This window comes from Dinoponera quadriceps, unplaced genomic scaffold (assembly GCF_001313825.1).
Source record: "Dinoponera quadriceps isolate SergipeBrazil2010 unplaced genomic scaffold, ASM131382v1 scaffold2094, whole genome shotgun sequence".
Taxonomy (NCBI): Eukaryota; Metazoa; Arthropoda; class Insecta; order Hymenoptera; family Formicidae; genus Dinoponera; species Dinoponera quadriceps.
In genome coordinates, this window is record NW_014557105.1 from 275577 (window position 1) to 290624 (window position 15048).

At 47.5% G+C, this 15048-nt stretch overlaps 1 protein-coding gene across 1 annotated transcript in view; it reads right to left on the bottom strand.

Moving 5' to 3' along the window:
- Positions 1-8869: 8869 nt before the first annotated feature.
- Positions 8870-15048, bottom strand: part of LOC106748633 — a 57156-nt gene continuing 50977 nt past the window's right edge. The window contains exons 13-14 of the mRNA XM_014627343.1: positions 14279-14521; positions 8870-10947 (exon numbers count right to left, since the gene is read on the bottom strand). Coding sequence (XP_014482829.1) covers positions 9737-10947; positions 14279-14521 — 1454 coding nt within the window. The 3' untranslated portion in view covers positions 8870-9736. The remainder of the gene's footprint in view (positions 10948-14278; positions 14522-15048) is intronic.

Here is a 15048-nt window from a genome sequence, read left to right on the forward strand (position 1 = left end):
TATATATTATAATTATATATTATATAATTATTTTTACAATTATTATATATATATAATTATAACTATATATTTATATAATTATATGTGTATATATTATATTTATATAATTTTATGAGAGATATAAAATTTCTACTTTCATAATAATTATTCTCTCTCTTAGTTTTCACACGTATAACGCACTGTTGGGCGATGTAAGATTATTTTTCACACATGTATCACTGCAGACGACGAATTTTTTCTTTTTTAACGGAGATAAAACGGAGACTGGCAATTTTATTTAGAGACACCCGAGAAAGTCAGGGGATCACTTTTGCAGCGCTCACCCTGCGGTAGAGTCCCTATGTCGGGAAACCAAAATACTCTATTAAACGTAGGACGCGACGGCGATGCGACTAAATGCGGATGAGGATCGATATTTTTTAGCGTATACTTTTAGAACGTAACTCGACTCGAGCGAGAAAGAGAGACAGGGGAGAGGAGAGAGAGAGAGAGAGAGAGAGAGAGAGAGAGAGAGAGAGAGAGAGAGAGAGAATATATAAATATATACATAAATATAAATATAGAACCGTATCGCGTTGTTAACGCGACACGGGAGCACACAGTTGCCAATTGACACGGTAACGGGGAGGGGAGAAATGATTGTGATTTATTTTGCATCGATATTGGCGAAGTACGACGACGATTACGACTACGACGACGATCCTAGATAAGCCGAATACGCATATGTATACACATTATACAGATATATATATATATATATATGTATACACATATACATATATATATTGATCGTTATGTAAGGTATCGCCGTGAAATCTCATGGGCGGCGGCGAAGAGGAGCTTGTCTCTTTCTTCCCCGCCACCCAGCGGGGTTTCCCCGGACGAAGTCTGTAAATTTTCTTGTATGTATCGCGAATCTTCTTCTGTAAGTAATTAATAATAACGCGAGAACTGCGGCCGAGCGATTGGGCGAAAATTCGCACAGACAGTTCGAAGGGTTTGTCTGCTAAACGAGCTGCGCAAGAGTCCAAGAGATTTCTGCACTTCCATTCAGTTTTTCTTTATTTATCCATTTTTTCTTTCCCCTTTTCGTTTTTCTTTTTTTAAGAACCATCACATCCACTTGGCTCGAAGTCGAGCCCCTCTCGGGGAGAATCCGGCGACGTCGATTTTGCGATTCACGTATCTTCCTGCTCTTTTTCCTTCTCCATTCGCGACGACAAGCTTTGCTTCGAATCTCCTTTGGTGATTGTAATTTTTTTTTCTTCCATTCTTTCTATCGAGCCCTTCGCTTTATCCTCTTAACGGCGTTCGATTGAATCGAGCTCCACGCGCGTAACCGTCATTTATATTTAACGTTTCACCGTGTATAAAAATATAACGTGAGAAGGCTGAGTGGCGCGCGCGTGAGCGAGCGAGCGAGCGATTCATCGGCAGCGGCGCGTGTACATTTTCACGTGAATCCTAAGGTCACAGCCGGAAACTGATGCAGCATAATAATACTACACTGTCCGCGTTTATGCGCCCGACTTCGTCAAGGTGCGTCGGCTAAGCCGGGGACTCCCGACCGGAGGAAATTAAAGCTCAAGCTTCGGTTTATTTCAAGCTGGACAAAGTCGCGCGCAAAGTAAACGCGCCGCACAATTGAATCACACTCGATCTCTCGATTCGGGCGATCCGATACTCCGTGTTCGCGAGAAAGAAAGAGAGAGAGAGAGAGAGGGGCGATCGCCGACGGCATCTTCTTACTGAGCTGTTGCGTCGCTCATTTCGCGTCCCCACGCGACTTCGTTCAGTTCTTTAAAATAAATTATGCTCCACGTTGGATACGTTTACGTTATTATTTCGTTCAAATTTTTACACACAGGGTGCGCCAATAACTCGCTTTCTTTCTCCCCGGAGTGTCCCCCTTTGCTTCCCGTCTGTATTCTCTCCTTCTCAATGATCCGAGACATCACAGCTCCGAGACGGATTGCGCATTATTACGGTAGTAGTCGGCTCTTCGTTCGGAGGGATATTGGCGCACCCGCGTGTGTGGAAGCGACAAGGCGCAGCAGTAGATCGACGTAGACGTAAGGAAACTAGACGTAAAAGGATATTCTTAGCTATCTCGCCAATTTACGACACAGTATTTATCGGATGTTTTTTCTAAGGATTAATGCGCGAAGGACGAAGGACGGTGGGAGGAGTGTACGAAGAGAGGGGGGGGGAGTTGTTTCTTTTCTTTTTCCGGCACGTAAGTTTCGACATCGCGCATTTTTGTATAACGAATGTAAAAAAAAGTAGAGCAGAAATGAGAGGGGAGGGGAAGTAAGCGAGTAAAGTAATAGCTGTGTCATCACTCCGCTCGTCGACCGACGTGCTTAACCGCAAGGTTTCCCGTAAAAACTAAATTATTGTAAAAGCCGCTGTACCTAAGTCCACGGGTATTCCAAAGCTTATGTAACGAACGTTTATGCTCGAGATGTAGTCGATAAAACGACCGTCGGGAATCGAATATAGACCGATATACATATATAAAAATATATATATATACGCCAGAAATCCGAGGAAGTAACAAAAAGGGAGGAAAAACAGAAGAGACTAAAAAGCTACGACGAAGACGGGCGTTCCGGGCTCTCGAGTCGGTCTCTCCGGGACTGGCGTGAAAAAGAGAGAGGTCCAACCCGGGATGCGAGCGTCATTTACCCACGCCGTTACAAATATACGATGGTATTATTAATAATAATGAATTTGTAGCAAATCTGTACAGAGCCAAATAAATCAAAAAAATTTCGTAAAAACTCACCCGCTTCTTCAAAGCCTTCGTGTGCGTATGTATGTATGCGTGCTGCACTGTAAAAAACATGTTCTGCATTTGTGTCAAAATTGATCATTGTTAACATTTTTGTGTTAAATTTTCAGCATTCCCGTGTGTTAATTTTTAACATATTGCGTTTGTGTTGTCTCAATATGTTTTGTTTGGAGTCGATATTCAACGTGTGTGAGTGTTAAAGTGACTCGAAAATCGAGCCGAATTCTTCTCGACCGACATCAGTGGGATTTCGTGGGGAGATTCGTCGAGGCGATTTCTCAGTGAAATACGCATACACACACACACACACACACACGGGCATTATGTAGTAAAATTAACATTTTATTTGAAAAATCGAGACATACACAGATGCGAAAACAATGGTAGTACATTGGTAGCACCGATAAATAGACGTTGAAACGATACCTTGAGACTTTAGAATGACTATGCGCGGGCTGATTGCTCGATCGGTCGATAATAATTCATTCGGTTCTTGTCGGACGCGCGACTCGTCGCGATACTCTGCTTCTATTCTTTCGTTTCTCTTTAATTGCCGAGCAACAGCTTTCTCGCGGATCGGTCGGAGCGACACAGTGTGTCCGCGGAGTTCCTGCCTGTCCCTGAGGCGTTTCGTTGAAACCAACATTTTCTAGCTTAATCATTTAAAGGCTAGACTTATTAAAAGCTATAATTATATTATCAACATTCTTTATTAAAGAATCAGTCTGTTGATTTCCTAGAGGTCCCTGTTTAATGGCACAACCAATTTTTACCAAAGGCATGAACAAAACTGGGAGTAAGACGCTGAAATAATACATACGAATAAAATTATATATCAAATGATTTTATCAGAAATCCAAAGATTTTACTCACACAGAAAAGAAATGCCCCACAAACTGAGATACTAGCTGCTGATGAGTTGAATAAACTTGATCGTTTCGTTTCGATTAATTAGACCCGATTAATTTGATTCCAACGGGCACACTTCGGACGTTTCTTCGAGTTCTGAAACACTCGGTGTTGTGAATAATACGAAATTAACCGAGGACATGGGAAAAATTGAAAGTTTTCTTTATTAATATTTTTATTAATTCCTCATCGCTGCTCCGGCCAGAGACAGACGTCGATTCTGCGGACGCGCTGTGTGTTCCCTAAAGTAACAAAACGACTCCTCCCCCGACCGTTGTCTCGATGAACGAGTTATATATTTCTAGAAAGAGAGAAAGAGAGGGAGGGAGAGAGAGAGAGAAAGAGCAGAATGGATATATAAATATATCTATACGAGATGCACTATGAGGTGGCGTCGCATACGTCGACGGTGATGAACGAGCGTCCCTCATCATGCATCCCGCATAATGAAATCGCAGTAACCGTCCTCGTTATAGAGATAGGAAAAAGGAACTATCGAGGATTTAACGGATTGATCTCCGACGAAGCCACCTATTCTCTCGAATTTTGATCAATCTCTTTTTTTTTAATCTCCTCTCCTCCTCGCACCCAACTGTTGCCTGTCCACCTAGCTAAACCCTAGCTAGCACAAAATTGCTGTCTTACCTCTAACCCATCCTTCCTACTAAAGATGATCCTCTTATACAATAGCGCTATGTACAAACGTAACATGGACGTAACCGAAACGAAAAGGGATCAACGTGTTGCAAGTCGTCAAGGTGACGTCCTCAGGACGCGCTGTGCTGTCTGGATTTTTTGTTTCTGTTGACCTTTTCCCGCCCGTCCTCGCCGATAAAAAGCGCATCGTCGTCGATGAAAAAGCTTTATCGGCTCTATGCTACTAACGCGAGAATTCGTGAGATGCATGAGGAAAAAGAAAAGAAAAAAGGAAATGAAGAAGAACCGTAGAAGCGCAGAGGCCCTGTGAGCCGACGAATATTTTCTTTCGATACTTCGAATGTCGTTTGAAATTTGCGTGTTGCCCTCTCTCTCTCTCTCTCTCGCAGGGCCTCTGCGCTTCTTACACTTTTGAATATCGCCGAACCTTTCTCTCTGTGAGAAACGGCACTCCGTCCCTCGTCGGGATGGCGCGCGCGCATCGCTGCCTTTGATTACTCGTTCATCTTATCTAAAGGAAAGTCGTGTCGATTCGAGAGGAGTCGAAGTCCTCTCGAAAGTATCATAGCTTCATTGTGTCCATTGTTGCCTCTTTTGCGCGCGATGCCGCGATCGGCTCCTCTTGCTTCGTGGCGCGCAGAAGCTGCCATGATCGCGTATCTCGACGGTTCGAGACGAACAGACGACTCCAGGCGGTCTGAACAAATCTCTGAGAGATCTCTTAAAAGCGTTTGAAAGATATCTTTGAAAAAAAGAAATAGAACGTCTTTCAGACGTCTTTAAGACATCTTTCAGAAGTTTGTTCTGCCTGAAGGAGGGTCGGCAAGATCGCATCCACCGAAAGACGAGGGCGGCGAGAGGCAACACGCGTCCGTCTCGAGTGTGCGTCGCTTAGAAACTGACTCACAATCAATTTTGACGTGTGCGAGAATTGCGTGTCTCAAGAAATATGTACAATCGTCGTGTCCACTAAGCATAAAGAAATTTTTATTACAATAATTATAAATAATTTAAATATTTTTAACAATATTAAATATATCCGATTAACGAATTTAAATATATTTTTAACAGACGTTAAAATCATAATCGTGTGTATATATGTATATGTATATATATATGTGTTTTTCTTTTTTTAATTATAATTTATTGAAATATGATAACAGACTAAGTGGCGCGCGCAGCGGCGTTCGGTAAATCATACGAATCACTCGGTCGAGTGCTTAATTAATTCGTCGCTCGATGAAGTCGCGACTGTTCGCGGCGAAATTTCTGCGGGACACCGTTGTTGCAGGGTATTACCGCTTTCCGCGAGAGTCTCGAGACGTTATCATTGGCACTGTTATCGATCGCCTTTCTTCCCCTTCCCTTTCTTTCCTTCTTTCTTTTTTGTTTCTCTTTTTTTGTTCAATTTTTTCCAGAGAGAGAGAGGGAGAGAGGAAGAGAAAGAGAGAGAGAGGTCGGCCTTTTCGCGTTCGTGATGCAGCTCGCGAACTAAAACTACCCTTACTATATTAAATTGGCGATTCGTTGATCCACGAAGAAGCCTTTCCGCGTTTTAGCGCCGAGAATCACGCGCAGAGATTACGTTCTCCTTCCCCGAGATTAAAACCTGGAGATCATATCCGAAAGCGACGATATCCCGCAATATTGTTTCCTCGAACGTTCGTCCCCTTTTTATTTATTTATTTATTCTCCGCCTTTTTCTCCGCCTAACACTCGCGAGTCACAACGTTCAGGCACAGCGGCAGGATTCCTCGTGATGCTTCACGGACGCGACGGAGAAGATTAATCCGATATTTCAGCGAATTCGGTGCTGTCGTAGCAAACAAATGAATCTACCAGTGTCTTTCTCGAGTATTGTCTAATATCTCAAGAGTTAATTTTCGCCATTTCATGAGGGAAAGTTCACACAAACACGTGTTAATTTCTTCATAAAGTGATCTCTAAAACCAACTTGTCAAAATATTTCACAATATTTGAGAAACATCCCATATTAAAATTTCTTTGCTACAGCATAAAATTTTTGCCATCCCTCGACATTATTTTCCTCCATTTGTGAAAGCTGTCCCCTTCGGTGGCGAGGACGAGGTCTTCCATCGGGTTACTCACTCCGAGTCGTCTGATGAATCCGGTCCACCTTAACGCTGAGTCGCGGATCTACTCGGAAGCTTCACGAAGCTCTCTCGCATGTGCCCTGCTATCATGCTCCTCTCTTATTTGGCACGATGTCATGGAGATGTATCTCTCACACTCGCGTTTCCACATTTATGTGTGTGTATGTGTGTGCGTGTGTACTTGTGATTTCACCTTGCTTGCCTTGCTCTCACTGCACTCTCAACACAAATTCCATATTGCGAAAGAAAATGAGTAAAGCTCGGCAGCAGAATCGATCCGACGAAAGCGATAGCCGCGGAATCGAGTCGCGAAGTAAGGCGGAATGCTCCCCCCCCCCCCCCCCCTTCAACGACAGTGTACGGACGTTAATCCGTTAATGCAGTCCCATTCCCTGGGCGCGGTGACGTCGAAAATTTCCACTCAGGCGCATTATGCTTTTTTACTGTCCATATAATAACCGACCGATTTTGCAATTTATCTGCGCCAGCAACTTATTTTTCTCTGTGTGACGCGTCAAGTATTCAGAAATGCGTTCGATTGAAAATTCTCGATGTCACCGTGCCTCGGGAATCCACTCAGAGGAAGAATTAGCCGTAGGAGCTGAAAAAATCTAACTGTGCCGGCTAAATTTATTATGTAATCGAATTTAGGCGCTACAGCAGAAAAAATATTAGATCACACTATAGTATTAAAATTATATTCACATTCCCCGCTAGAGATTTATTGCTTTGATTTCTCACAGAAGTTTAAAGTCCTGTCCTTAAACTTGTCTCCCTTAAGGTGTTAACATATGCTGATTTTGCCTAAAATTTAGCCACTTACTTGATTTAATACCATATCCGAAAAGCATATTTAAACACTTGATTCGAATTCGAGCTCAAAGCTCTGGATCACCGATTAATCACACCTTAGATATTATATCAATTCGTTAATTGATATAAATGTGTCTTGTATTGTCTATACATCGTGTAACCAAAGAGAAATAGAGCACAGCTAACCAACCTTAGCTACTCATTTCTTCAGTTGTACCTCGCAGCAAATACATTTCACCTCTTAATAACCAACTTTTAGCGTTGACGGCAAAGTTTGAATTAACTGATGAGATCCAGCTGCTAATACCAAGTCATTTCTCTGAGTGTGGAACTGTGAATTAATCTTCCGTTCAACGAACTCGAGCGCATTTCGAGCGCGATTTCCGCTCGAAAACAAATGTCCGTGTACCGCGAGAAGCGCCTAGCTTTCCGTCTTCTTTTTCCCCGTTTCCTTCTTCTTCTCTCCGAAATCGCCTTCGTTATTGCGGCGTCCAAGCGAAACTCTGCAGCGAGTACGTTAATCGTGAATATATCAGCCGAGAGACGTCTCGCTTCCTCACATATAATATATATATACGATAAAATTTAAACGATGCAAAGTTGAACGAAGAGACAACAACGTACTCTAAGTGTTACTTTCCGTTCCGTCCGCCGGGAATGAAGACTCCCGTGATCGTCGTTAACCCCTTCGGTCACCGCCGCCAAGAGAAAACGGAGGGAGGAGCAGGGGATTGCCGATATGACTTTCAATCGAAATCGCATCGATATCTCGTTATTCTTAATAAAATGAATTCAATCATCCCCAACGAGTAATATTGAATCAAATCGCAAACGGTTCGCCGTAATTTCTCAAATTCGTTCGAAGTAAATTTCGGCACGCGCTTTTTTTTAATAAAAAATCTGAGAAACAAAGTTAACTGTTCGTTTAATTTTCAATTATCGCCTCTACAGAGTTTGATTCATCGATTTTTTTAATTGGAATCAACATTTTCATTACGAGAGAGAAATAGAGAGAGAGAGAGAGAGAGAGAGAGAGAGAGAGAGAGAGAGGACCGAAAGGATTGCACGATCTACGGGGACCTCTTCGAGGAGATCCTCGGCGAACGATCAATAAACATTTCATACATAGCAACGATCAAATCGAGGACTTCCGAAACGACAGAGGGTTGCTTGGTTGATCGCGTTGACTGATTACGTAAGGATGATCGCAGAAAAGAAAGTGCGTACGTACGAGTACTTCGTTCCTCGCGTTCGATATATATATATATATATATATATATATATATATGTATATATGAATATATATATATATATATATATTCATTCTTTTTTTCTTTTTCATTTTTTCTCTAGAAGGAGAGATAGAAACAGTCTTTGTGTGTATATGTGAAATCACGCGTCCCGGAGCCGGCATCAGATGCCACGCTCTTCCTCTAGATCTACCTGGGGACTCTCTCGTCGGCCGTCCTTCCAGTCCGAATCCAGTCGTTCCCGAGCGACGCGAAGGTCCGAAGGACGAAAGGGTTCGGTGAAAACATGTCCCGGGAAACCGAATTCCTTGATTGTTGCGGCGGGNAGAGAGAGATAGACAGACAGATAGATAGACAAAGATAGCGCGTGTGTCCTTAAGATAATTAATAAAAATTAACAAAGTTACGAGTATCTTTGTACAAGCGTGTTTCCGGGCGCTCCGGCCCGTTTACAGCGCGGCGACGTGGCCGGCTCAGTCTTTCTTTACGCGTGTGTCCCCCGAGGTTTGTCCTCCAACGTAAAAATTCGACGGAAAAATGCGCGCTTCGGAAGGTTACATTTTTAAAAGCGACTCGTTGCCCGTTACCCATCGGAGAAACTAACTCTCGACTACCGTCGGCCACTCTGGAAAAATAACCCGTCACCGTCCTGCCGTTGCTCGAGAGAACCCAGCAAACATTGTGACGCACATAGTGAAAAAATCTGTATAAAAAACTGAAACACTGAAATTTCCGTGTCACGTACGACGTGGGAATATGTCGAAAAGTACACTAATATATGTCGAATCGACGTATTCACCTAGTCGAAACGAAACACGACGATTTCAGTGGGCCGTCATTTACACGGAATTTGTTCATCGTGTAACAACGACGTCCGCGAGACGTCGTCGGTACCGTCTTTGATACGTCACTCGACTGGGAAGTAACGAGTGGTCAGGATTACCGTTTGTTTTCCGCAGCGAGTTACGACGTCCTCTCGGGGCCCTTCGAAACACCCCTCGAGAACGCGACCGTCAAGGGACAGCCTCAAAAGTCGAAACGTCCCCGGGACCTTCGCGTCGCCCGGCTAGCCTCGTGTCCGCGACAGAGAGCCCGTCATCGACGTCGGCGCTTCTTCCCTTCTCGCCCGAGAACCTGAGGAAAATCCTGAGCGACGTGTCGATCAAGCCCCGACGAAGTTGCTGACGCCTGCTCGCCCTTCACTCCTGCTCCACGCTGATGTCCACCGTCCTCACCCGGGACGAGTCGGTCGGCAAGAGCTGCAGCCGCTCGGGCTCCGCGTCCAGCATGATGATGCACATGAAACTCTTGCCGGAGGCTTGATCCCTCGGGTAGATGGTGACCGGCGCGAACTTGTCCACCGAGCCGTCCACGTAGGAGCAGAGCTTCCGGTAGACCTGAGGGAAATGCCGCCTCAGGGAGACCCCGCGCAGCCTCAGCTGCCGTTGGATGTTGGTGAAGCTGATCTCGCGCGCCTTCCGCGGCGTGTTCTGACCGTTGTTGCCCGGCAACGAGGTGAGCACCAGGGTCTCGGGCGAGTCCATCTCGCGGGTGATGTTGCAGGGTGACGCGGGCTGCTGCTGCTGCTGCCGTCTGGCCTGCGGCGACGTCGACGACGAGGAGGCGTGCTGCTTCGCCGCACCGTCCAGCCTGATCTTCGCGCACCTGGACACCAGCTGGCGCTCCCATCTGACGGCGCCGCTGGTCGGCACCTCGCTCACCACGCACACCGCCACGTAGAGCACCAGCCTTGCCTCCGGATTGTACGTCTTGCAGAGGCGCATCAGCTCGGCGTAGAGCTCGGCGCCCATCTCGCCTGGCAGGAGGTCCGACCAGCGCACGTAGGTGGGCTCGCCGAGGTCGGCGAACCCGTTCCCGACGAACCGCTCCGCGGCCTCCGGGCTGGAGAAGAAGCATTTGACCGCGCCGCGGCCTTGGGCGGCGTGGCCGCGTCGGGCGAGCGCGGAGATGTGCTTCAGCGTCGCCGGGTCCTCCTTCGCCGAGGACAACACCTGCCGGCAGAGGCTGCCGGCGCGCGAGTGCAGGCAGGTCCTGCGGTGACGCTGCCAGTGGGCCCGCCGGCACTCGCGCGAGCAGTACAGGCAGGTGCAGTTGTGGCAGCTCTTGTAGGTACGCCGAGCCTCCGCCAAGGTCGTCGAGTTGCCGCACTTGTTGTTGCGACAGCGCACCACCTTGTCCGCCGAGCTGCCGTTCGTCGAGTCCTGCGCATTGTCGAAGGAGACCCTGCGGTGACGTTGGACGCTACCACCGGCGGCGGGCCGCGGCGCCGATGCCGATGGACGGGAGGGTAAGGTATCGCTACCCTCGCTCTTCCGCCTCACCAGCTCGCCCGGGTAGAAAGTGCGCTCCTCGACCGCCGCCTGCACGTCCATCACGCTCCTAGCGGACTCTGCGACAGGTCAGGCCGAGGTGTCGTCGTCAGTAGAGGTGGGATTGGCTCATCGGGAGGACGATGAGGGAGGGTGACGGAGAACGAGAGATTCGAACGTTACGATATCGAGGAGGATCAGAGATGATGAGGAAGCATGAGAATGAGTCGATTTGGTTCTGGGAAAGTGACGGTGTCCAGCAAGAAGCGTGTTGTAGGACGCGTGGTTCGAGTCTTGGCTTTGGAAGAGCGTGACGGCGTCGAGGAAGATGAGGGAAGATATTGAAGAACGAGTGAATCGAGTCTTGGGAGATGTGTGATATCGACAAGAAAGATGAGGATGATGAAGAGGATGTCGGAAGATGAGTAATCGAGTGACTCGAGTTTTGGTCCGGGAGGAGTGTAAAAATGTCGAGGTGGGTGAGGACGGCGATGACACATGGTTGATGATCGATGCGAAACGACGTCGTCGAGTAATGGCAAACACGAGTGATTCGGCGAAGATAATATCAGAAACAAGAGGACGCCGAATCGTTCTCGCCTCCCTCCGTCGTAGTCGCCGAGAGCCAGCGCGAAGAACGCGTTAAGCACAATGACGTGTGGCGACATCGTAAGGGTGACCTTCTCCAAACTCTGATTAAGCTAATTAGGACGTTTAACTCAGCCGGCAGAGCCGCCTGGAAGATAAAAGACGGTCTGTTGCTAGAGCGAAAATTTTCTTCGTTCTTTGCATAAACTACGCGCAACATTGCTGTCAGTTAAGTATCTGACTCCTCCACATTTGTCGTTTACATGTATAAAATTATCGATTTCTTTGTTTATCGACGTTGATCGACGAATTACACGTAGCTTTTTGCCGTTGGCAATCCTCCCGATTAATCATCAATCGGTTTAATCGGAGCTTGGCGACGGTCATCCTAAGCAAAGCCGTATGAGAGCGTGATGATGACAGCGACATCGGCGTGTACGTGTGTGTATACGTGTGTGTGACGTGTTCTTCAACGACGCGTTCGTTAACACGTTGAATGCCATGACGGTGACCGGTGCTGTGACAATACTACCGCGTCTCAAGTGCATTTGAAAGGGTCGACCGGTACGTTGCTGATCGAGAGAACTGATGAAGCTAGATGAGAGAAAAGGTACGTATGCCTCCTGAGAATTACACTTATTTACCGTGTCCTTGGTAAACTCGGCCGTCAGTTAAGATTTTGTCGGAACGGAAAATCAACGTGTTAATCCTCGTCGTAACATTGCAAATCGTTCTTCTTTCCCGTTTAATTCGCGCGTCTCCCCGCGCGTTAAACGCGTGAGCTTTTCGGTGACTCGACTCGGCACTTCGAGCGACGGTCCGGGAAAACTAAAATACTGAAGCAAATCAAATTAGAGAATGAGAAATCAAATCGAAGGGAAGAACGAGAAAGCCGACTAAACAGAGACAGATAGATAGATAGATAGAGAAGAAGAGACAGAGAGTGTGAGTGAGTGACTGAGAGAAAGAGAGGGAAAGACAGAGAGAGAAAGAGAGAGACAGACAATGGAAGCGAATCGAGGTCTAATCTAAAAAGAGGAGGAATATGCCGAGCTTCGAAATTACGGAGCCTCGTTTCGTCAACTTCGACGAGGATGAGTGCAAACAGGACGGAGCTGTCGCGTTTATCTAATCTCCCGAGCGGGGAGTTCGCCGTCGTGCGACATAGGCATCGGGCAAGTACGTCGTTTGACTATTGAGCGAACGGTGTCTCGACGATGATAACAGACCACACAGGTGGCAGAAGCGTATTTGAACAGTGTAAAAATGAGGGGGCCCAGCCGCGCAGGTCCGCGCAACCGAGCGAACCGACGGTGACGGCCCCGGTGTTGGCCCCTCACTCACGTGCTGTCAAGCTTGATCGTGCACAGAACCAGAAGCGGATCCGCAAGACTCTTCAGCTGCACTTCCTTCACGCTCTCGTAGAGTGAAACCCGCGTGTTATCTAAGACGTTGAACATGAGATCTCGTGTTACCCCTCCCACCGATTCATCGGATCAACACCGCGATGTTAAAATCCCCGATCGAATTCGGTGAAAATCCAGAGGGATCACGCGAGAGAAAGAGAGAGATAAAGAGAGAATGTGTGTAGAAAGCGCTGCTAAAAAGGGACCACATCCAGAGAAAGGGAAAGAGGGAGAAAAAGATACAGAAAAAAATGAGAGATAGAGAGAGAGAGAGTGTCGAGAGTCTTGGTGATGATTGTTGTCTTACGATCTCCGTCTCAGCTCGTGTTATTAATTTCGCTCCTAATCATTCGCGCAATAAGCAGCGAGCGGCTGCGGCGGCCGGCCACGGCTAAACTCGTCCTCGGGCTCGGGGGTGGGTACGAACCCGCGAGCATTACACGCCCTTAGGCTCGCCTCTGCAAAGGTGCAAAAGTACATGAGTGGGCGCATCGACAGCAGGTGACAGCGCGGGACACGCATTCATTATGTGTCTCCCTCTTCCTTGTGCCGTGTGTCAGTGTGGACGGTTCTCTTTGTCTGGCGTACGGGGTACCACGATACGCAAGGTCGACTCGATCGAGTCTTGCTCGAGATTTACAGGGGGGAGGAGGGAAGGGGGCTCCACCGGATCTTTTCAGAATAAAAAAGCCGAATGACGTCTCGTTTTCGTCTCGCTCGGTGGTACTTTCCAGCCAAGCGAAATAAGAGAGAGAGAGAGAGAGAGAGAGAGAGAGAGAGAGAGAGAGGGGGAAACCCTACGTGCTCTTCTCTCGGTGCCCTTCGACGCGCCAATGCGATGGGTGCGAGGATATATGTGTGTGTGAGTAAATGAGAACACGTGTGGAAAGCGCGATCTTATCCCGAGTTCTCTCTCGCTGCAACGATCGCGCCTGTCGAATCATCGCGCGATGACAGTTGGTGAGTGGCGACGAGTAACGACGAGGCGAAGAGAAACGCAAGTTTTCGCGCCGCAAAACAGCGGAATTACGCAGTGACCCGGCCGTGCGCGTCGTGGTGAATCCTGAAGCGGACGTACCACCCCGGTGGCGCGTTTCGAGTGACATTGATTCAAAAAGAAGGGGAAAAGGAAGGAACACGAGTGTGTACGTAAAAATGAACAGAATCTCAAGTAGAAATCAAGAGGAATGAATCTATTTTAGCAAAAGGAACTCTCCCGAGGCCTCTTCGAGATCGAATTTCCGTCGCTGGCGTGGATCCACCGTGACACCCCGGACGCGCACGTCGGCTCCTCTTCAGGGTTACGATAAGGATACGGTGGAAAGAGAAATAGAGAGAAAGAGAGAGAAAGAGAGAGAGATAGAGATCGTCCTTGGTAGGATCTGCCTCAGAACGAAAACTTACATAGTCCTCCTACCTTGGAGGTCTTGGCGTAGGTCGCTGCAGCTCTTCCCGGCTTTCGCCTGGCCGACGTTCGTACGATGGCGGATGGACGTAGCGGTCACGACGGGTCCTGGGCCAGGACTCGGGGTACGCGACGCGGGTGGCAGCCCCAGGAGGGAGTCAAGTACGTCCTCCAGGGTCGTGGAACCCGGACTCGGTTTGTTCCGCAGAAGAGCTGCCGTCGCCATCGCCTCGTCCGTATCGCTCTGGCCCGATCCTGATCGGTTTCATGCGGGGGTAAAGAAGAGACAGAGAGGTTTGCGTCATCCTCTTGGCCTCGAAAGTACGTGTGTCTACATGTATGTGTGCGTGTATGTACGTCGGAGTGAGGTAACCCTTACCCGTACGATCTTCTATTAACTCCGCAATTGACGTTAAAACGGCCGCCTCCTGACCGCCTCTTTAACTCGATTTCGTTAATTTTCATTTACCAAGTCCGGCTTCCGTACGTGTCTGTGTATGTCTGTCTGTCTGTCTGTCTGTCTGTCTCTGTGTGTGTGTGTGTGTGTGTGTGTGTGTGTGTGTGTGTGTGTGTGTGTGTGTGTCAGAGTAAAAGTGGAGTAATCCTTTCCGATTCCATCCTTTTCGCTTCTATCGGCCCCGTTAATAATCAAGCGGATCCTTTCCCCACTGCGCACCTCCATATTAATTTGGTTAATTTTCTCTTGGTTCTTTCGCGAATGTTGTTCGTGTTAGAGAGAGAGAGAGAGCGAGAGAGAGAGAGAGAGAGAGAGAGAGAGAGAG